We start from the raw sequence: 22,494 nt of genomic DNA, 5'->3' as shown, positions 1-22,494 counted from the left end.
CCACAGCTGCAGAGCAGGAGAGGCCCTGAGTAGCAGTGGGGCCGGGTTTTACAGTGGTTAGGGCCGGAGATCTAGGGGAATTCCAACTCTGTATACAATCTCAGGACGGTGCTCACTTCGGGTCAGAGGCTTGGTCGGAACTGACTGGAGAGATGCAGCCGCAGTTCATGTCATCATCACCCCTACATCACCGGCGGACCGGTTCCTCTGACGGTCAGACTTCCCATCTTTGTCTGCAGGAAACTCCATCCCTGAGGCAGCCATGGTGTGCAGTCTACAACAGCAGAACCCCCCCCCCCCGGGACACATCTGGTGCTCTGACATTACGCCAGGGGTGCCGCATCATCGCCTTTAGGTTGTGGCAGAAATGTCCGGGGCCCGAACCCAGGGCCTTGCAAGCGCGCTCTCCCACGGGCTAAATCCCCAACCCGTGGAACTTGGTTTTGCGCAGCTCCTAGTTGTCTGGGTCTAGGGGCAGAGGCGCAGCGCGCCCTCCGGACCCTCCGGTGTGTTTGTGTGTTTGTTTCCAGGACAATTGTCCAAGGGCCTGCTGCCCCCTGTCTGACCCTGGCTTCATCTCAGAGGAACTGTACTAAATGGGCGCGCGTTAGGAAGGTTGAGAATGCTGCTCCCGGAAATCCACCTCCCTTTAGCCAAGCTGTGAGTCAGGGGACGGCGGGGTAGCCCCGGAGATGAAATGCGTTATGGGCACCAGCACCTTCCCCCCCCCCCAGTCCCCCCCCGCTCCCTTCCTGGTCTGGCTTTGGAAGACAGAATGGGAACTGGATTCCGTATTTTGTTAGAAAAGTGTTTATTTAAAGAATACGAAAAGGCCCGGGCCCGCTTGCGGGGGAGGACGGGGGAGCTCAGCCAGGCTGGGCCGGGGCTCAGGGAGCTGGGGCGGGCGGGAGGGGGGCAGAGGTCCCGGAGCACCGTCCTCAGCAGCTGGCGAGGTACATCCCTGCGGGGAGAGAGCAGGGCCTCGCGTGGGCTTCTCCCGCGCCCGCGCCCCGCGAGCCCAGCCCCGGCCCCGCAGCTACCTGTGGCGAATCTCCGCTTGACCAGGGACATGCGGTAGCCGCCGCCCAGCAGCTCCAGGTCCAGGCCGGACAGCGTGGCGCCCTCGCTGGTGAACTGCGCGGCCACGGGGCTGGGGGTGCTGGGCCCCGCCTGCGGCTGCCAGCTGGCGGACAGGCGTCCCGAGCCTGCGGGGCCGGGGGTCAGGGGAGCGCCCCTGCCGCGGGCCCTTTGCACAGGCCCGGCCCCTGGGAGCCCCGCTCCGGGGTTCTGCAGGTCCCACGGGCCGCAGTACCCCCGGCTTTAACAAGCGCTGACCACCCTCGGCTTTTCCCACGCAGCAGCCCCCCATCACAGTCGTGACTCACCCCCTGCCTCGCACACATCTGGAAGCTTCCACGTGAACCTCTTTTCCTCCGTGCTCCTGGTGGGAGGGAAGACGGGTCAGCAGGTGAGTGACCTGTGTGGCCCCTGCAAACCCGCTGCCCGGGCGGAGCCTCAGTTTCCCGACCGGTGCCGGAGTTGCGGCGTGGCACAGCCGCCCCGGGACCCGGAAAGCCCTTGCTTGTGGGCCCGTGGGTTCGCGGCGGGACTGGGGGGCTCACCAGCTGGCGGCAGGCTGCAGACGCACGCTGGCCACCGGCTCCCCCACGGGCAGCAGGATCTGGACGTTCGTGAGCGGCGTGGACACGGCGGTGGCGCCCGCCCGGTAGCTGTACTCCACGGTGACCCGCGTGAGCGTGGGCCCGCACTGCCAGTGGGCGCTCATCTGCAGGGGCACCGACTCGGGCCCGGGGCGGGAGAACTTAGGAATGAGAAGACGCGGGGTGGCTGGGCGACATCGCCGTGTCCCCCACCCCGGGGGAGCCCCACCCCACCCAGCCGCGTCCGCGCCACGGGCAGCCACCGGGACCCCCCGCGCAGTGCCGCGCGCGGCCGGCAGAGGGCAGGAGAGCGGAGGCCGGCTCCCCGCTCGGCTCGGCAGCGTTTCCGCGCCCGCCCCCCGCTCCCCACCTGGTAGCGCAGCAGCACCAGGTTGTAGTAGGAGGCCGTGGGGTTCTGCTCCGCCTGGTGCTGCAGGGCCTCCGTCAGCGCCGCCATGTTCAGCCAGAAGTCTTTGGTCTCCGGGTCACTCTGGGAGGGGTCACTGCGGAGACGGGGACAGAGCATCCTCATCCCCAGCCTGAGATGCCGCGGGTGGGAGCGGTGGGTCCAGGGAGGGAAGGCCTCCCGCCTCACGTCACACGGCCCCGGGGGCATCCGAGACCCTCTCCCACGGCCCAGGAAAGGCACCTGAAGATCAAGTCCGCGTTGGGCTGGAAGTGTTCCACGGGGGCCGTGTGCACGAGCCGGAAGCTGAGGACGGGCGGGGGTGGGGTCCCGCTGAAGACCCGCACAATGCCAGCGGGGAAGGTCATGGTCAGCTCCCCGGTGATCCGGGCCAGGCAGCTGCGGAGCCAGGCAAGCACTGGATGGGGATCAGGGCTCAGCGTTTCCCACCCTCCCGGTTCCGCGGGCACCAAAGCTCCTGTGAGGCTCTGGTTGTCTCCAACAGCGGCTCCCCGGCTCTTTCTCTTCCATCCCTGCCTGGCGAGGTGAAACACGCACACGCGCGCGCACACACCTGCCTGGCGGGGTGAAACACGCACACGCGCGCACACACACACACACCTGCCTGGCGGGGTGAAACACGCACGCACACGCGCGCGCGCGCACACACACACACACACACACCAAGCTTGGGCTAATAAACGTATTTCCCCTAGGTCTCTTTTCTCCTGGGCCACCAGGAATCTCAAACCAGAATAACTTGGGTGTTTTGAGCACCTCTAGCTTGGGTTCAGGGTCTAAAGATCCCCTCTTCTCTGTGGCTTAATGTTAAGGTCTTTTGTCAACCCCGGGGATGGCAAGCCAGCTTCAGGGTCCCCAGTTCACCACGGACATGTCCGCACCCCAATTCCCTTCGGCTCAATACCATAGCCTCCTTAGCGGAGCCTCGGGGTTCCCTAGCCTCAGTCACATGCCCTCAGGTTGACCCTGCACTTGGCATGGCTGTCCCTGAGGCCGCCTACCTGGGGCTGTGACCACGGAAATAGGCGTGGACATACTCCGTGAAGGCCGTGGCCACAGGCAGGGTGTCCTGGGATCCCAGGACCACAGGGCTGGGGCCACGTGAGATACCTGTGTGGGGAGCGGGGTCAGAGGCGGGCCCCAGCCACTCAGCCACCGTCCCCGGCAGAGAAGGGCCCCAGGCCAGCTGTCCCCACAAACCGTGTCCCATCTGGGCGGAGAAGTTGGGCCGATCCGGGGCGATGCTCGGGGCAGAAGACCCCAGCGGGGAGGGGCTGAGGGACCGGCACTGCAGGGCAGGAGAGAATCAGGGCTGTGGACCTCCAGAGCTGCCTGCAGGGGCGGCCCCTTCCCCGCGGGACGGCTCACTGCATGTCACCCACCAGGTCGCCGTTGCTCCGGGTGAGTGGGCAGGACACTTTCCTGGACCGAGGTCTCCTGGGTGGCGCAGCCAGACCCTCCCTGGTGGTGGAGTCAGCAGGCATCGTGGAGTCTGGAGTGAGAAAACGCTGGGCTGAGACTCGCCAGGAGTGGGGGAAATCAGCCCTGAAGAACAGACAATGGGTAACACCCAGGCTGCAGCCGGGCGGGGGGTAAGGGCTGGGCGCCCCTGCTGGGCCTGTGCACGGAGAACTGGCCGCTTAGGAGGCGGGCAAGCCACGGGTTTGGTGATTCAGTGACCTCCATCTACAGAGTGACGGACTCCCAGCTGGGCCTCAGTCACTCCGACGTCCCACCCCCTTGGCTCTGCCGAGGACCGGATTCTTTCCCGTGGATGCCCGCTAGCTGTCCGTCAGTCTGACCAGACCCTCGGTGGCAGAGCCGCAGAGCCTGACTGCTGTCCCCCGTCCCACCCTCCAGCCGCTTAGGCTCCGGGCCATCCCTGCAGCCTGGGTGGGCTGGATGCCCATTTCGACGACATCTCCATCCAGCGGTGGCCGCAGGGTGCAGCCCCGCCTCCTTCAAACTCCAGTCCCACAGCTGTCTCAGGCCCATCCATCCTCGAGGCGCCCCGACTCCTGCAGCTCGCTCCCAGCCTCTTGGCCCAGAGGAGACTCCGCACCACGTGGCCGAGTCAACACCTGCCCTCCCGCCCCAGGGCCTCTGCTTGCCCCTCGGCTGCTCCCACCTAGGAGGGCCTCCACCTGGGGCCCAGCCTGCCGGGGACACCCGCTGGGCCCCAGCTCACCTGCGCCTGCCTCTGGCCCCCAGGGGCCTGGCGAGGGTGCTCGGGGCACTGGGCCCCTGGCCTCGGGGTGCTGCGTCCTGCAGGTGGGTGGGCTCTGCGGGGTGCCTGGCCGGGGGACCCAGGACTCAGGGGACGGGCCGGGGGCAGCGTGCGATGGGGAGTCCAGGCCCGAGTCCTCCACGTTCTCGGGGGACGAGGAAGAGAACGGGGACGGGCTGGATGTGAAGCCCAGGCTGCTGGAGCCTACGAGGAGCACGGCCAGGGCGTGGTCAGCACAGCCCGCGCCCACGCCCGGCGTCACCTCCCACATCAGGAAGCCCCTCCCGGACCACGCCCCAGCCACGCCCCCGCCACGCCCCCGCCCACCGGGGCCCGACCCGCTCTCCGGCTGCGCACACCCCCTCTACCCGTGAAGTCCTCGTGGTCGAAGGCGGACTCCAGCGGCGGCCCGAAGAGGCTCTTGGACAGCGGCTCCTCCGATGGCAGCGGCTTCTCGGCGCAGCTGGGGACGGCGACAGGGGCGGGTCCGAGCCTCGCACCTGAAGCTTCCCCCGGCCTTTCGGGGCTCGAGGTCACTGCCGCCCACCCGGCGCAGCCGTGGCCCCCAGCATCTGCCCAGGCTCCGGAGCGCTGGGCGACACGCCAGCTTCACCCACAGTGAAAGCCGCTGGGGTGTCTCGGAGGGCCACCTCGGCCACAGGCCCCCAGACCCAGCGCCACAGCACAAGGACGCGCCAGACGCCTCCTAAGTGTCCTTCATGGGCCGGGGACCGGGGACCGGGGACCGGGGACCCATCTGCCTGCCCAGCACGTCCCCGCGAGACCCACCTGCCGGTCCGTGGGGCCGACCGAGGTCTCTGCGGCTTCCCCGACGTGTCCCCTAGGGCAGACAGAGCCGTGAGCTTCGGTCACAGCCCGGGGCCCACGGTGACCAGCAGAGCGGGCAGAGGGGCGGCCGGAGGCCTGGGGCTCGAGTCCCCGGCTGCCCGCCCAGCTCCCGATCAGCCCCCGGTGCGGCTCTTCGGTGGAGGAGGCGCCCCTCGGCCGCGCTCCACGCAACCCCGTTCCCGGCCACCCAGACCGCTCCCCTCCCGGGCACCTCTCACCCCAGACCGGCCGGGCTACTCACGGGACGAGTGACGCTTCATGGTGCCCTGCGGAAAAGCGACAAGTCAAGCAACAGGAGCTCGGCTGCACCCGCGGCCCCTGCGCCCCCCTGGCCGCGCCCTCACGGTTCCGGCCGGCCGGCTCACCCCAGGGCCTGGCGGGAGGATGAGGCTGCCAGCCGTGGCCCTGAGCTGGGCAGCCGCGGCCTCGGAGCTGCAGGCCACGGGGCGGGGCGCGGCGGGCTTGATGTGAACGTAGAACTTCCTGGGCTCCTCGTCGTCAAAGTCGGAGTCGCTGGAGGAGAGTCGCGGGGGCTCGGCCGTGCGTGCGCCTCTGTCAAGGAGCCGGTCTGGAACCGGCCACAACCCACCCAGAGGCCCTGGGCGCTTAGTTTTGACCCTTAGGCTCAGGGGGCTTCTATTCCGCCACTACAGCCCCACACTGGTGCCCTTCCTCCAGGAAGCCCTCGGGATGTCCCACCATGAAGTCCACCTGTCTGTCTGTCCACATTTATTGTGAGACAGGATCTCTCGGCACAGCCCCGGTTGGCCGGGAACTCACAGGCTGGGCTCTCACTCTAAGGTCCGCCTGCCTCTGCCTCCCTCCCTCCCTCCCTCCCTCTCTCTCCCATCGGGAACACCCAGGACAGGGCCTGCCCCGCCCCCCGGTGCCCCCCCGTGCACAGGAGGACTCTCCGGGGGACACAGAGTCACCGAAAGGATATTGTTTTGAGACACATCGGGGCGCACGGTGAAGCCTTCGTCGTCCACCTCGGGAGGCACCTGGGGGCACGGCCAGGTTCCCTCTGGTGACCCTTCACGCTGCGCACTCAGGCCCCACCAGAAGGTCGCCAGGGACGTGGGGAAACTGAGTCAAGTCCCGCCCACCCGCTGCCCCTCCCCCACGGTACTCACCCCGGAATCGGACTCCAGGAAGTCACTGGGGACAGAGGAACCGGGGTGAGCGCCCAGAAGGGATGCCCACCGTGTTACCCCAAGCTAGCCCATTGGCTGGGACCCTTGGGCTTCTTTGAGAATGGGGGGGGGGCATCTAGAGGGAGCTGAGTCAGGGGTAGCTTCAAACAGCAGAGCAGATAAGGAGCTAGCCTTGGGAAACGAGCTAGCCTTGGAGGGGTCATGGCCAGCCTAGGAGACGATGGGCCAAGCACCGTCTGGCCCAGCCTGGGTGAAAGGAGGAATCCCAGACTAGTTTGGGGAGTGGCTCTCTTGGGCTAGCCTAGGGCAGAGGTCTTTCTGGGCTAGCCCAGGCAGAAGTGATCCTGGGCTGGTCTGAGACAGGGAGCGTGCCACAGGGGACTTCTGTGCTAGCTGGGGCAAGTGGAAGGATTTGGGGCTAGCCTGGGCCAGCACGGGGCGCTTCCTCACACAGATGCGCGGGGCTCCCGCCGGCTCAGTCCCGGAAGGCGGAAGGCCTTGGCTCCGCGGAGACGCTTCATCGCTGTGGACAGAGGAGGGCAGCTCACCCTGGACCGCCCCCCCTTCTGCTCAGACCCCTCCCACACGCCTGGTCTAGCCTGGGCATCCAGGCCCAGACGTACTTGCCTTCCTGCAGGGCAGCTGTGCTGTAGGCATCGAAGTCCAGAGGCCCTGGGTCAACAGGAAGAAGGAGGTCTGAGCGGCGGAGGCGGCAGGCCCGCGGGGCACCGCGCAGTGGGCGCCGCGGAGGGCGTGGGGGCCTGGGCGGCCCGGCTGGGTGGGCACGAGGGCACCGGGACGGCTTCCCTGGTCCCCGGGTCTGGGGGCGCCGCGATCACCACCTCGGCCATGAGGAAGCAGGCTCAGGGGTCAGGACGTGACCAGGGTCCCACAGCAAGAAACGAAAACGGACCCCAGCCTGGCGATCAAACTGCGCCCCCGACAGGGCGCCCGGCGCTCCACACCCTCCTGGCCTCCGTAGGCTCGGGACAGTGAGACAGCCGGGTTTCCGAGCCGGGCTCGGGGGGTGAGATCCGCCGTCAGACCCCCCCGTGCTGGGGACAGACGGCCAGGGAAGACCGAGGGCCGGGGAGCCGCCGGCACCCACCGGGCTTCTCGCGGCCGGTGCCCTTGCTCTCGGCAAACTTCCTGAGTAGCATGTCCACCGTCACATTCTCCACGTTCTGCTTGAACTCCTCGTGCACCTGGGGGGCGGGGCGGGGGCGGGGTGTGAGGGAGGGGCGGGGCGGGGGGCGGGGCGTGAGGGGCGGGCCTCCAGGGGGCGGGGCGTGAGGGGCGGGCGGGGCGAGGGGCGGGGCGTGAGGGCAGGCCTCCGGGGGCGGGGCTCCGAGGGGCGGGGAGTGAGGGGCGGGGCTCAGCAGGGCGGGGTGTGAGGGGCGGGACTGAGGGGCGGGGCTCCGGGGGTGGGGCGGGGCGAGGGGCGGGGTGGGCGTGAGGGTCGGGCCTCCGGGGTGGGGCGGGGCGTGAGAGGCGGGCCTCCGGGGGCGGGGCTCAGGGGCGGGGCGGGAGGGGGCGGGCCTCCTGGGGCGGGGCTCCGAGGGCGGAGCGGGGCTGAGGGGGCGGGCCTCCGGGGGCGGGGCGGGGCGTGAGAGGCGGGCCTCCGGGGGCGGGGCTCAGGGGCGGGGCGGGAGAGCGGCCCCTCCTCACCTGCCCGATCTGCACGTGGGTGTCCTCCACCGAGTGCGCATAGGAGCCCAGCAAGGCCTTCATGTGCTGCAGGTGCGCCTCCTCCATGGCCTGGAAACGCTGAGGTGGGAGGGGCACGTGACCCAGGCTGACCAATCAGATCAGCCCAGCTCCCGCTCTGCCCGGCTTAGGGACGCACCAGTGAGATTCTGCGCTCAGGTTTTAGCTACCAGTCAAAAGGACATTGCTGCCCCCAACCTCCCTGCCCTCCCATGTGCTGGCAGAGGCAGGAGGATCGCTGTGAGTTCGAGGCCAGCCTAGTCTAAAGGAAAATGGCCCTGCTGGCTTAGAGACAGCCACTCTTTCTGCACACGCGCCCCAGCGTGTCCCTGTCAGCGGAGTGAAGGCCCTAGAAACCAGCAAGCAGCCGCAGAGAGAGGACACCCCGGTGACGCACTGGAGCGCCTGGATCCAGCCACGCCTGACGCCCCGCGCCCTCCAAACAGAGGCATCATCACGGCAGCAAACCCACGTTCCGGGATATTCGCTCGCACTGCATGAGGATGCGTCTGTGTTTTGCCTCATCTGCCTAAGCCCCTGATGATTTAATAAAGAGCAGAACGCCAATAGCTAGGCAGGAGAGGACAGGCGGGCCTCCTGGAAGAGAGAGGGACCGCGGGAAGAATAAAGGCAGGACTGGCAGCAAGACACGGAGGAAGTCTGATGTACAGAGTGCAGGAGCGTTACAAAGCCACGTGGCAGATGTAGACAAATAGAAACAGGTTCACTTAAGTTAGAAGAGCTCGCTGGGGACCCCTAAGCTAAGGCCAAGCTTTCGTAACTAATAATAAGTCTACACGTCATTATTTGGGGGCTGGCGGTCCAAAAAAGTCCGACAAGAAAGAGCTGCTATATTTGGCGTCCAACATCGGGCTCGTATATTCATGCATAGAGCAGCTGGTGAGCTACCTGGGGGGAGACTAGAAACCATGGGCCGGGCGGCGGTGGCGCAGGCCTTTAATCCCAGCACTCGGGAGTCAGAGGCAGGTGGATCTCTGTGAGTTCGAGGCCAGCCTGGTCTACAAAGCCAGTCCCAGGACAGCGAAGCTACACAGAGAAAACCTGTCTCGAAACACCAACGCCCCCCAAAAAACCTGTCATATCGCGGGCCCACCAACTTCCCAGAACTGGGGCAGTAACACTGCTCTTGGAAGAGGCCCTTGGGCATGAGGCTCTCATGGAGAGGCAAACATCAGCTTCTTCTGCCCAGAGCCAGTGTGGCAGCCTCCTGAACCTACTGTAGGGGCGGAGACAGCTGCCAGCGCCATGTGCCAAGCGGAGCCCCGCGGCAGGTAGCCTGGCTGTTTAGGGCTTCACTCATGCAGCCAGAGAGCCACACGAAAGGCCAGGGTCAGACCAAAAATACCTCTGAACAGACAAGCAGACAGGCAGAGTATGCTTGAAAATGTGCTTAGATGCTGAGGAAAGAAAGTAAAAAAAAAAAATAGTTTAAATAATAAAGTCTTTAAAGAGAGAGTAAAGTAAGGATGGAAAACACACAGTTGTCTGGATCCTGCATGGTGCTCTGCTGACTTTGAATTATTTGAATGCTGATGAGCCAAGGGTAAACGCTGCTAAGAGACATTGGATTGTAGAAAAAAACTGCTAAATAAAACCATCCTATATATTTTAAGTCTGTTTTAACTTCAATTCCAACTACAAATCCATAAGTAGGTCTGTTTAAATGAAGGTTTCTACTTCTCAGAATGCCAAGGCTGGCCTTATATTGATAGGTCCCTGGAGCTGGGGGCTGAGGCTGCAGCTGAGGACAGGGCACCCCCGCAGGGAGCGTGGGGACCAGCCGCCACGGGGCGAGGTTCTCACCAGGGCGGACTCCAGCATCTTGGTCTCGAAGTCCGTCCTGGCGGAGTTGTACTTATCCACGGAGCGCCTCAGGCTGTCGGCTGCCTTCTTGCTTTTGGATTCTGCCTGGGAATCATAGACAGGGTCTGTGTGAGTCGTCACGGGGACAGCCGGGTGGCTTTACCACCCTGCCAACCCATCTTCTGAAAGCCAAGGGAGGTGGCCGCACGGCCGAGCGCTCAGGGCGGTGTGGCATGCTGTCTGTCTCCGGTCAGGAGGCCGACAAACCTTGTCCATCTCCTTCTGGCTGGTGTTCTCTCTGCGCATCCGCTCCAGGTCCATGCAGCGGCTCAGGTAATTCTCCCGAGACTTTGGCAGGAGCTGACCCACGCTGGCCAGCACCTGCACGGCATCCACAGTGCCTAGAACTTCCTCCTTGCACTGCGGTAGATGAAAATAGGGAAGGGGCGTGGCTCAGGGTGGAGCCCCGCCTAGAATCCCCCAGTGAGGGCTGGGGGCGTGGCTCAGGGTGGAGCCCCGCCTAGAATCCCCCAGTGAGGGCTGGGGGCGTGGCTCAGGGTGGAGCCCCGCCTAGGATCCCCAGTGAGGGGCTGGGGGCGTGGTCAGGGGTGGAGCCCCGCCTAGAATCCCCAGTGAGGGGCTGGGGGCGTGGTCAGGGTGGAGCCCCGCCTAGAATCCCCAGTGAGGGGCTGGGGGCGTGGTCAGGGGTGGAATGACAGCCAGGAATCTGCCAGTGAGGGGCTGGGGTGCAGGCTTGCAATGGGTGCGCAGGCCCATCTGGGGTCGCGGGTGCCCCAGCCCCCTGCACGCCTGCCAGGGCGGCCCGCTACCTTCTTGTGGGCCTTGAGCTGCTCCTCCCCGTAGCGCAGCACGTCCTTGAGGAGGTCGTGAAGCTTCCTGGTCAGCTCCAGGTGGCACAGCGCCAGCTTGTCCGAGGACACGCGGAAGACCTCCCAGAGCGGGGCGAAGGTCCTGGGGACGGCAGAGTCCAGCGCGTCTGACCCCGGGCCCTCGCACAGCGCGGCTGACGTTGCTGAGGTGGGACTTGGCAGAGGCTGGGCCCACCAGGGCCCGGGGGCCCGAGGTCGCGAGGATCCCCCCATCCAGCTGCACTCACCCCATGGGGGTCCCATTGCTGGCCAGCTTGGACAGCTTGGCCATGGCCTTGGAGTATGTCTCTTCGATGCTGGCCCTGGATCGGAGAAGGGGCAAAGACGGGCAGATTCAGGTACCCCGAGACAGGTCTTTCTCTGACTCAGTTTCCCCATCTCTACACCTCGTTCTCAAACAGAGTTTTGGAAACTGAATAATTTTTTTTCCTTAAGTAATCTTTTTTAGTTTTTTTTTTTTTTAAACAAGGTCTAGATATGTGGCCTAGACGGGCCTCAAATTCGTGGTAATTCTTCTGCCTCTGCTTTCACCCTGGGGTTATGGGTGCACACCATCATGCCTGCATCATTCATGTTTCCACTTCGGATGCTGGCACTCAGGATTTGAACTCCCTCCTGTGAGTACACAATCTTATTTTCAGTAGAGGAGGCACCAGACCCCTGGGGCTGCTTTAAAAGGTGCCTGCAGGCCAGTGAGATGGCCCAGTGCGTAAAGGGCCGGCAGCCAAGCCCGACGACCTGGGCTCAATCTCCAAAATCCACGGGTGGGAGGAGACGACCACCTCGACCAAGGCGCTCTGCCCTCACATGTACGCCGGGGCGTGAGCACCACCCGCTCACACCGTTCAAAACAGAAAATAAAACAGGACGTGGCTTGAGGCAGAAATGGACCCGTGGGGTTGGAGGACTAAGTCATTTGATTCTGGGAACCCCAGGGGAGCTGCACCCTTGATCCTTCCCGCGTGGGCGTGTCCCCGGTGGGCGTGTCCCCATGGGCGTGCCCCGCGGTGGGTGTGCCCCGCGTGGGCGTGTCCCCGCATGGGCGTGTCCCCCGGTGGGCGTGTCCCGCGTGGGCGTGCCCGCGCCTCACCTCTCCCTGATGAAGTCAGCCAGCTCCTTGGTGGCCACCGGGCCCTGCTTCACACAATGGTAGAGGACCTCAAAGCCGTGGTTCTTGTCGCCCTGTGAGGGATGAGAGAAGAGCATCCAGGTTGCCTAGCAACAGAGACAGGCTTTGGAGCCCTGAACCTCTGCTGAGATGGGGAGGGACCTCACTGGATCAGCAGGCTGCACTCGCCCCCCGCAGAGGGAAGCCCGGGACTCCCACCATCTCCTCCCGGGGGTCCCTTTAGGTGGCCAGAGGTCGGCATCACAGGTCTTCCTCTATCCTCCTCCACCTCGTTTTCGGAGTCAGAGTCTGACTGAACCCGAAGCCCGTGACTAGAGCCTCAGAGATCCTCCTGCCTCTGCCTCCCCTGAGCTGGGTTACAGACCTGTCCTAACATGCCAGCTTTCCACATGGGCCTTGAACTCAGATCCTGAAGCTCGCAATGCAAGCATTTCCCAACCACAGCCAAGAGTGGAACAAACCCAGGTCAGCCCCGTGTCCACACGTCCCCGCCACCATCACCACCTCCCACCCCGGACCCACATCGGCGGCCAACACCCCAAAAGTCCTCCGTGTGTTCCTGTGTCCTCACCTCAGCTCTCAGCTTCCTCCTGGACCCCCCGGCTCCCCCCCCATTCCCCGGCCCCATGGCTGCTCAGAGCTCCGGCCTCCCCACAGGGCCACAGCCCGGCCCTCCACCCCGCCCACTGGAGTGCACTGGGCGCTGGGGGTGGCTGCACCCCGACCCCCAGCTCTCGCCCATGGAAAACGGTGGCGATGGAAGCGACCGCCACAGGACGGCGTGATGGTGAGATGTGTCTGGTACTCTGCTGGACACAAAGGCCCCAGCTCCACTGCGCCCACCTGCCGCCGCCGCTGGGGATCCTCGGGTGAGGCCGCACCAGGCACGGCCGCCCGGGCCATTATCTGGGGCTAACACAGCCAGCCACTGGCCCGTTTCCCGGACCTGGCAAGTCCTCAGCGCTGTCTGCCTCCCTCGAGCAGTGGGCGGGCAGCCGAGGGTCGGGGAGAGGCGTCCAGGGCCCGCGTCTGCTCGGACCCTCTGGGTCACAGCCAAAGGACATTTTAACATGGCTTCATACCTGGTTCTCTCACATCCGCCATGGCTCCCCAGGGCTCTCTAGGTTTCTGACCCTGACTTGTCTCAAAGGAGCTGGGGCACCCCAAATACCAGTCAGCATTGGGGCCTGGCTCAGGGGTGGAGCCCCCGCCTAGAATCCCCAGTGAGGGGCTGGGGGCGTGGCTCAGGGGTGGAGCCCCCGCCTAGAATCCCCAGTGAGGGGCTGGGGGCGTGGCTCAGGGGTGGAGCCCCTGCCTAGAATCCCCAGTGAGGGGCTGGGGGCGTGGCTCAGGGGTGGAGCCCCCGCCTAGAATCCCCAGTGAGGGGCTGGGGGCGTGGTCAGGGGTGGAGCCCCGCCTAGAATCCCCAGTGAGGGGCTGGGGGCGTGGTCAGGGTGGAGCCCCGCCTAGGATCCCCAGTGAGGGGCTGGGGGCGTGGCTCAGGGGTGGAGCCCCTGCCTAGGATCCCCAGTGAGGGGCTGGGGGCGTGGTCAGGGTGGAGCCCCTGCCTAGGATCCCCAGTGAGGGGCTGGGGGCGTGGTCAGGGTGGAGCCCCACCTAGAATCCCCAGTGAGGGGCTGGGGGCGTGGCTCAGGGTGGAGCCCCTGCCTCTTACATTGGAGGCTCTGGGCTCCATCCCGAGCACGGAATTAACAGAAAAGGAGTCTGATGTCTTAACCACAGATCGATGTCCCAGAAGACAAAACTCTCATTCATTTTCTGTACCTCCCGGGGAAACTGAGGCTGGTTGGCCAGCCCCTTCCGGGGGAGAACCTCTGAGCCAGTGGGATCCTGACTCAAAGGTCTGAGCCCTCGCAGCTGCGCTATCTTGGGGTGTGCATGGGAGGGAAGTTGGGGTGGCTTCTATTCTCTCTGCTCATTGACTTCCCCCGTGTTCACACCTCGTGGAATATAAAACACTGACAATCCTGCGGGAGCTACTGCAGGCCCCCCAGAGACGGTGTCTCCCAGGCTGCCGCTGCAGGACAGGGTTCACAGCCTGGAGGACACCGCCTCCCGGGCACCGCACGGTCATTCAGAGGCCAGGGGAGAATCTGAGCCCTGCAGGTGGCCAGGGACAGCGGGCCCTTTAAGAAAATAGAGGCAAGTAAGAGGAGCCCCAGCTGGGGAGGGAGAATGGGAGGGAGTGGGGCTTGTTGCTAGGGGCAACTGGTTGCTTAGCAACCAGCTACCACTTTGCAAGCTGTGGGCCTGCCGGGGAGGAAGGGGCCTTTCAGCCTGATGCCTCTCAGACTCCAGGCTCCCATTCTGGGGCTGCTTCTGCGTCCTTGGTGGCTCCCCGGTTCCCTGGCCCACCCACCTGGGAGGGGACCCCGGTCCTTGAGTGCCACCAGCGCCACACCTCTGAGTTGGACTCGGGGTGTTTCCTGTGGTTGTAACGGCTTTTGCACGTCCTGGAAAACCCGCCTCCAGGGCCACAGCACACTGGGCTGTGGGCGCCCCGAGATGGGCTGAGCTGCAGGATCTGGCTCGCTCCATGTCCCCAAGAATGGCAGCTCCTCTCTCAGGGCACAGATGTGGCTTTAAGAGAGTCTCTTCCCCATCCCCAGACCCGGTTTTCAGCAGGCCTAGGTGGCCAAGAGGGGCATGGGCTGGGGGGGGGGGTGAATCCTCCCCAAATTTCCCAACATGCTAAAAAAAAAAAAGGCATAGAATTTCCCTGGTGGCTTGTTTGGCCCCGGGTGCGAGGCCATGCTGTTCTGTCATTTGTGGGAACGCGTTACTGTCTGGCACAGGCTGGCTAGGACCTGCCATTCTCCTGCCTCAGCATCCCTAGGTCTATGGTCCCAGGTGTATGCTCCCACGCCCAACTTCGTGCTGTTCTGCTGAGCGAGTCTCAGAATACACATGCTGCTGTAATTCGTGTTCCTCGCCCTGGGTCAAGGCAACCTGTGTCTCCATGTTTTAAATTCTACCTTCTGTCTACCCAGTTCCCCTTGACCATAAAAGTCCCTACAGCCCTCTGTGAGCCTCCACCATAACAAGAGCAGTGAAGGATGAACGAAAAGGGAACAGGAGCAGCAGGTCTTACCCAGAAATGTTCCCCAAAATATGACATCCTGGTGGCCTCTGGGGAGACCCTGCTGGCCTCTGTCCGGTGTCCGTCTGAAAAGAGAGGTAAGTTGGGGGGCTGAGTCACAGCCAGCAAGGGCTTGAAGAGGGAGATCCCACCCCCTCCCTGCCGCAGGGAGGACCAAGAAGTACAGCCCAAGGCCAGAGCAGGTCAGGCCCCAGATTCCTCAGGCTTGGCCCTGTGGCCCTAGGTGACAGGACACACGTCTCAGGCTCATGGGGCTGAGCGTGGGCGTGGGGACAGGGGCTAGGATGGAGGAGGCCATGGTGGGAGGGGATTTTAAGCGTGATGGGAGTTTGTGGGTAAGAGCTGGAGTGGCATTGAATCAACTGAATTCTAGACGGGATGGTTCTAGGCTATTTCAGATGCAGGGAAACTGAGTCATTTCCCAAGAGGGGAAGCTACGTGCCAAGGTCAAATGGCAGGAAGGGACGTGGATTTGGTGTCTGGAACAGCGGGGTGGTGTCTGTGGGGAGTCTGGGCATGGTGCACAGGGGCCCCTCCAGTGTCGGGGCTCCGACCATGAGTCCCAACCACCCCTCGGGAGCCACTGTTCACCTGGTTCCAAGTCACTCAGCTCTGTGCCTCAGTTTCTCCATCTGTAGGAGACAGAAAACCCAGAAACATTTTGGAGACTTTGCAGAGAGTGGGGCAGGCGACTCGGAGGGGTGAGCAGAATCCTGAGCACACCAAGGCTCGCTCTGCTGTCACAGGAGCCGCGTCCTCATCCATAGTTCATGAGCTGCTGGGCTGCAGGATGACAGCTGGAGCCCAGGGCCCAGTGACAGACTAGATGCGGACAGCTGACCACAGGACCCGGCCCCACAGGGAGAAGACCCACTTAGCCCCGAGCCTCAGTTTACCAAACACTGAACTTCGCTGTCCTTTGTTTGTTGCTCCTTAGCCCAGCCTGGCCTGGAACTCTGGATCCTCCTGCCTCAGCCTCCAGAGTTCAGAGACTCAAGCTGCATGTCACTGTGCCTGGCAGGTCCCCCCGCCCGGCATGAGAGGCAGTGTGTCCCAGATGTCAGGAGGACGCTGTGGAAGCCCGGTCCAGTGAGAGGGATATGGCAGCTAGGGCCCCGGGGCAGGCATAGGAGTTCACCGGGGAACTAATGACTTCATTTCAAACGCTGCCCTCCCACCCTTGGGCTGGGCAATGCTTCTGGAAGCTCTTTTGTTGTGAGGCAGGCAGGAAAGCCCCAATGTCCACACTGTGGCTCTTCATTGTTTCACTTGATTTTTGAAGCAGGATCTCACTTTGTATCCCAGGCTGATCTCTAACTCACGTCCATCCTCCTGCCTCAGTCTCCTAAGTACTGTGGCGACAGCCTGGAGCCACTACACCACCTTCCTCCTGTACCCTGGTGCCTGGCTGGGACCCAGCCGGCCTATCTGAACCCCCTAAAATGTGCTGAAGGGCAGGAGACCCGATCCCCCTACACCCACCTGACCACCTCATCTTAAATGGAGTAAAATCCATCCCCTGGGACCGGGCCCTCACATGCACAAGCCCGGGAGCCACGCTGGGGAGGTGGCAGCCATCTGTGACAGACCAGATAAACTTCTGCCAGGCTGAAGAGGCTCTCGGGCAGCGGGTGCTGGTCCCGGAAGTCATCAATATCACCAGAGCTCCCCCCCCTCCCCGCGGCCACATGCGAGCCACTGAGTAGTCACATGTGCCGTCCCCAGCCCCACACGCATGTGTCCACTCGCCCACCGGCCATCCCATCTACACTAGACATCACCTCTCACAGCCGCAGCTGCTGCCCGGCTGCCCAGAACCCCACCCAGTGGCCTTTGGAGGTCCACAGCCTGCACTGGGTCACAGCAGACCTCGCGGGGCAAGAGGCGGCGCCCAGGATGGGCCCTGGTGCTGCCACCTGGCCCAGGAAGTGGCAGCGGCCGCTGCCCCCAGACCTGAGCCCACACCCGTGGGACACCGTCCTGTTCCGAGGTGGCGAAGATGGGTGCTGGGATCAGACTCACCGATGGGCACCCGGGGGCGCTGGGGCCCCTGGGAGACGCAGTAAACACCGGGAGTCCACAGGCCCCTGACACTTCCGCCAGCCCTGTCTGGAGGACAGGAAGCCTGGCCCGCCCTGCCTGCCACCCAACCGTCACCTCCCCGCCCAGCACCCCTGGGACCTCCCCACAGCCACAGGGCGGCTTGTGGGAGGGGAAGTGGGCTGAGGGAGCAGGTGGGAGCGACGTGATCATCACAGGGACCCACTAATTAAAAGGAGTGTGACCACCCCCGGAGCCTCTACCTTGGCCCAGGCTAGTCCAGGATGACCAAGGGGGAAACTGAGGCCTGAAGATGTGTGAAGCTCAAAAAAGGGAAACTCAAATATTCTTTTCAACTCCTTCAGGACCAACAGATTAAAGCTTGTATTAGACAAGGTCTCATGTAGCCCAGGCTGGCCTCAAACTCCTGACCCTCCCGCCCCCACCCCAGGCGCGGGGGTGACAGGGCACACCTCCACGCCTGGCCTCGAGGTGCAGAAACTGAGTGCTATCAAGTGTCCCTGTCCCCATGCTCTTGGAGTTTCCTGTTTGTTGTTTGTTTGTTACCCATGTGATTTGAAAGGAAGTTAAAACACCACCGAGGCCCCTAAAACTATCGTAGGACTAAGGCAGTTTTCCTAATGTAACTCGAGGCTCCCTGGCCTCTGCAACACCCGAATGAGGCCCAGAGACTGACAGACACTCGCTCAGCATCACACAGCAACCCCCACTTTCCCCACCAATCCCCCAAACCCGGGGCCTGGGTGTGTGACAGCGCCGGGGTGCAGAGGACAGGCACCACGGGGTCAGGTACGCCACCCCTGAGCGGGCGCTCCGGATGCTGCCCGCAGCAGGGCTGTGCCCCCAGCCCTTGCCCCCTTGCCATGTGACCTTCCACATGCCTGTCACCCTGAGCTCATGCTGCGCCAGACTTCAGCCAGCACCCCATGGGGAAACTGAGGCCCGGGTGCCAGCCTGCAGCTGAGTCATTTCATTCAGTGCACACACATTGGGCACCACTGTGTACCCCAGCCCATGGGATGCTGGTGACTCGGGTCACACCCTTCAAAGACATCTATTCCTCGTGGGCTGTGGCCCCATTTAACGAGCGCAATATCATAATTAATATCGCAGGGAGCGTGTTTACAGCGCGCCTCGCTCCGTCTCCTCTCATCTTCCCACGGGTTTCGGCCCATTTCACAGAAGGCTCAGCCAGTCCGAGCACACCAGTTTGGGGGGTCAGGCTTCCTGCCCTAGGACGCACCCCACTGTCCTGCAAGGGCAGGGGCTGAGCGCCTGACCTCCCCCCCCCCCCCGGGCCCGCCCAGGAACCACAGGGCCCGGGCGTAGGTGATGGTATGTGGGTCAGGGTGTGACCCGGGCAGCCACACCGGCGGGACCGGGGTGACTGAGACCGGGTCTTGATTGCAGGCGGTCCCGTCTTAGGGTCACGTGGGAACTGTCCTCTCCTGGCCCTAGGTCCCTCCAGGGAGGCCAGGCTGGACCCATCCATCCATCAGTGTCATGGTTTGTTTTTGTTTATGCTTTTTTGTGAGGCAGAGTCTGGCTATGTAGCCCAGGCTGGCCACAAGCTGCAGACCTTCCTTCCGGCTCAGCCTCCCGAGCACAGGAATGACCCTGCCAGGCTCAACCCATTTTAAAGGGCCGGAAACTGAGTCTCCCCTAACCTTTGGCCAGAGACTGGCATCCCCACCTGGCGAAATGCTGTGTGCATATTGGGAATCCGAGACAGGCAGTCTGGCCTCGTCAGCCTCCACATCGCAAAGAGGAGACTTAGAGTCAGGGAGGGGCTGTCACCTGCCCAAGGTCACCATGAAGCAGGTCCCGCGATGCTGCGGGCCAGCGGAGGGGCTTCCACCCCCGACCTCCTCCGCACCCCATCCTCAGTCACCTCGACTAATTCTGTCCCTGGGAGCAGATGCAGGCCGCCCCCCCCCCCCCGCCCAGAGCGCGGGAGTCCCCGGTGCGGGCTCCAGGCCTCCCCAGGCCCTGCTCGCCAGGGAGGGGACCCCAGTTCCCGCCGCTGCCCCACCGCACTCGCCCCGCAGAGCCCCCACCTGCCTGCCAAGCCCGGGGCCGGTGCCATGGAAGGGAGGGGACCCCGACTGGCAGGCGAGGATGGGGGCCACATGGGTAGCGGGGGAGGCGGCCCCCACCTTAGGGCCTGGGAGACGAGGGCTGAAGGCCCAGGGGAGGGAATTGGAGGTCCTGGGGTCCCCGCTTCCCAGCCCGGGATTGAGGGGGAGCAGCAGTGGAGCGGCGCCCCGCCTTCTGCAGGCGGCACCTGCGCTCGGGCCGGGTCAGGATGAAGGCTGTGCCCGCCCGCGCCCGCGCCCCGCGCCCGGGGACACTCACCCCGCACCCGGGGACACTCACCCCACGCCCCGCGCCCGCGCCCCGCGCCCGGGGACACTCGCCCCGCGCCCCGCGCCCCGCGCCCCAGCCCCGCGCCCGGGGACATTCACCCCGCGCCCCGCGGACACTCGCCCCGCGCCCGCGCCCCGCGCCCGGGGACACTCACCCCGCGCCCGGGGACACTCACCCCGCGACACTCACCCCGCGCCGCCACCACCTGCGCGCTCCGGACCCGCGCCCCGCCCTCCCCGCGCGCTGCGGAGCGCGCCGCTGGCCCGGCCCACGGGGTGTGGTCTGAAGGAGCTCCGCCCCACGGAGCTTCACCATCCCTACGCTGGTTGGCTGGGCCGCGCCACTCACCCGCAAGATATTTGCATAGTTTAAAGTGACAGGAGCCGCTCCTTGTTCCCTGCACCTGTGCGCCCCGCGGGAGGGAGGGAGGGTAGGAAGGAGCAGCATTTATTGAGTACCTACTGTGTGCATGGCTTATTGGAGAAGCCCTCCGAGGCTGTGAGTGAGGTAATATTTAATACTGAGCCTCATTTTACAAACAAAGGCGCTGAGAGCGCTTGGAGTTGCTTTGGACGGCACACAGCAACTCTGGTCCACCCATTCACACTACGCGTCATTCATTAACTTATTCAGGCTGTTCTGATGACCAAATCCAGCACTACGCAAGGGCTACATATCTACCCCATCCTCACATGGCAATTTTTAGAGACTTACGACTCCCTGGCCTGGGCTCCGTTTCAACCTTTCATTCGGGGACACAACCTGAATAATTAGCCCCAGGCCTCCAGCCTCTCCTACCCCTGAAGCACCTCCAAGGAACTGGGACCCCCGGCCTGGGGACACTGCGGAGACACCGCCAGTTTGAGCATTTTCCTGTGCCTGGGGGTGAGGCCAGGTCAGTCCCAGTCTGCCCCACCTCTCACATCCACCGCGGCTCTGCCCCAAAGGATGCTGGGTTCCGATGGCGAGCATGCACATTTCAACACCAGCTTTAGGGCCGGTGAGAGGGCCTACCCAGGCAAAGATGCCTGTGGCAAAGCCTGGGTTTGATCCACAGGGTGGGAGGGAGGGGACCCTGTAGGGGTCCTTGAGTTTGCTGAGGCATGCGCACGCACACACGCACGCACGCACGCACGCACGCACGCTAACCTACAGTTATCAATTAAAACAATAAAGATCAAACCTGTGAGCTCGCTAGCGGCAGGGTGGTCATGGGAATCCTTATAGATGCCACACCCAGCCGGTCCATGACCTCGAGGTGGAACGGCCTGCATCTCCACGTGTGAACCCACAGGGACATTCACGTTCCCAGTGTCCTTGTTCTGCCCCAGGAGCCCGTGTGACATTCGGTCCTGAGTCACCTTCAGGTTCTGGAGTTTGAGATGGTAACAAAGGCACCAGACATTTAAAATACACGCGCGTGCGTGCGCGCGTGTGTGTGTGTGTGTGTGTGTGTGTGTGTGCGCGCGCGCGCGCGCGCGTGTGTGTGTGTGCGCGCGTGTGTGTGTGCGCACGCGCGTGTGTGTGCATGTGCTGTGTGTGTGCGTGTGTGTGTGTGCGCATGTGTGTGCGTGTGTGTGCATGTGCTGTGTGTGTGCGTGCGTGTGTGCGTGCGTGTGTGCGCGCGCGCGTGTGTGTGTGTGCGCGCGTGCGTGTGTGTGCGCGTGTCTGTGTGTGTGCGCGTGCGTGCGTGTGTGTGTGCGCGTGTGTGCGCGTGCGTGTGTGTGCGCGTGCGTGTGCGTGTGTGTGTGTGTGTGCACAGCAGAGTGGGGTGCAAAGTGCTTGACCATCTGATCCAGCTCACCTGCCATTGACTGACTCTGACTGACGGTTGCTGCCAGTGCTGGCCTGGAACTCAAGATTTGGTGCGTCGGGACCCCGGGCACGTCCATCATAGGTGTGTGCCCCACAGTCGCCTGAATTCTCTACATGACTCAGTCATCTTCCCGTCTATGAAGTCACGGGAGACAAGTGTGGACTATCAGAGGAAAACTATGTATGCATGCGTGTGTGTGTGTGCGCGCGCGCGCGCGTGTGTGTGTGTGTGTGTGTGTGTGTGTGTGTGTGTGTACCATTTATACACACCTCTCAATGTGTGGCCATGCTGCTTAGCTTTTTGTCTGCTTGACACAAACCTAGGAAGTGACCTCAACGATCTTAAAGCAGAGCCTGCCCCGGGCCGTCCTGTGGACGTGTCTGTGGGCATTTTCTTGATGACTGGCGTGGCACAACCCAGCTCACTGTGAGCAGCTCCACCCCTGGGCACGTGGTCCTGAGCTGCAGAGAGAGCCGAGCAGCAAACGGCACTCCCTGTGGCCTCCGCTTCAGTTCCCGCCTCCAGGTCGCTGCTTGAGCTCCTGGCCTAACTTCCCTTCACTGCGGACCTGCAAGGGAAATACAGAGCCCCACCCCCCACCCCATTGCTTTACCTCAGGGTGTTTATCACAATAAAATAGTTTAATAGAGCCCAGAGCCTGAACCAGATTGAATGGGAATGGGTTTAGATCCAGAATGTTCCCCCAAAGGGTATAGTATGCAGCAATGTAAAAGAGTGCTGCTTCCCGCCGGGACCCAGCACTTCAGAGGCTAGCCTGGGCTCCCACGTTGAAAACGGAGAATTTGGCCATCACCAGTGGGTGAGTCTACCAACAACTCCCCCTTTAAGGGGCTGGGAGATGATTGACACTCTAGGAGGCGGACTTTAGCTGGAGGGAGGAGTCGCCCCAGCTCCCCTTCCCGGCCACGGTGAAGACAGCAGCTTTGCTCTCCCGTGATGCTCTGCCATGACCTGGGCTGGCAATCTGTGACCTGGGTGACCCTGGCCCGAGACGCCAAGCCCGTGGGCCTGTGCAGCACCGCACGTGTCCCATCCGCCTCAGGGTGGCTGCTCTGCAGGGTCCTCCAGCACCGCGGGGTTTTTCTTTCATTGTTTTTGGAGATAAGGTGGGATTGGGGTGTCTGCGCACACCGCGCCACGCCCTGCCCGCCACGTCCCCTCTGATTGGTCATTTTCTTGCCATTTGCTCTTCCCGCTCCAAAGCCGCCTGGGGAGGCTTTCCTCCCGCCCGGCGCTGGAC

General features: G+C 63.6%; 1 protein-coding gene across 5 annotated transcripts; it reads right to left on the bottom strand.

Annotated features, from left to right (window-relative positions):
• Positions 1–792: 792 nt before the first annotated feature.
• On the bottom strand, positions 793–19,677 carry Fcho1 (FCH and mu domain containing endocytic adaptor 1). 5 transcript variants are annotated; one of them, XM_076553140.1, is made up of 28 exons: positions 19,607–19,677; positions 15,581–15,621; positions 14,981–15,054; positions 11,830–11,921; positions 10,967–11,041; positions 10,680–10,821; positions 10,117–10,269; positions 9,850–9,954; positions 7,987–8,085; positions 7,427–7,523; positions 6,946–6,990; positions 6,769–6,841; positions 6,298–6,322; positions 6,108–6,165; positions 5,530–5,708; positions 5,406–5,430; positions 5,105–5,156; positions 4,675–4,778; positions 4,277–4,519; positions 3,471–3,580; positions 3,289–3,376; positions 3,090–3,198; positions 2,311–2,466; positions 2,032–2,164; positions 1,623–1,822; positions 1,386–1,441; positions 1,041–1,205; positions 793–961 (listed from the first exon to the last, which is right to left on the bottom strand). In XM_076553140.1, the coding sequence occupies exons 3-28, from the start codon at positions 15,005–15,007 to the stop codon at positions 939–941; spliced, it is 2,634 nt and encodes an 877-aa protein (XP_076409255.1). In that variant the 5' UTR covers positions 15,008–15,054; positions 15,581–15,621; positions 19,607–19,677; the 3' UTR covers positions 793–938. The 5 variants fall into 5 exon arrangements, with proteins under 5 accessions (XP_076409255.1, XP_076409257.1, XP_076409258.1 ...); XM_076553142.1 differs by having other exon boundaries at positions 4,684–4,778; XM_076553143.1 differs by having other exon boundaries at positions 4,684–4,778; positions 19,593–19,652.
• Positions 19,678–22,494: the final 2,817 nt, after the last annotated feature.

Source organism: Peromyscus maniculatus, chromosome 17, assembly GCF_049852395.1.
Source record: "Peromyscus maniculatus bairdii isolate BWxNUB_F1_BW_parent chromosome 17, HU_Pman_BW_mat_3.1, whole genome shotgun sequence".
Lineage (NCBI taxonomy): Eukaryota > Metazoa > Chordata > Mammalia > Rodentia > Cricetidae > Peromyscus > Peromyscus maniculatus.
The sequence above is the reverse complement of the archived record's forward strand: the minus strand, read 5'-3'. Positions and strand labels throughout refer to the sequence as shown.

Excerpts from the sequence above, each read along its gene's own strand:
- Fcho1 (XM_076553140.1), bottom strand. The coding sequence starts at position 15,007 with ATGTCATATTTTGGGGAACATTTCTGG. Across the intron at positions 6,166-6,297 it reads TCCTGGAGTCCGATTCCGGG|GTGCCTCCCGAGGTGGACGA; the intron begins GTGAGTACCGTG and ends CCGTGCCCCCAG. Across the intron at positions 3,377-3,470 it reads CCCGGAGCAACGGCGACCTG|TGCCGGTCCCTCAGCCCCTC; the intron begins GTGGGTGACATG and ends CCTGCCCTGCAG.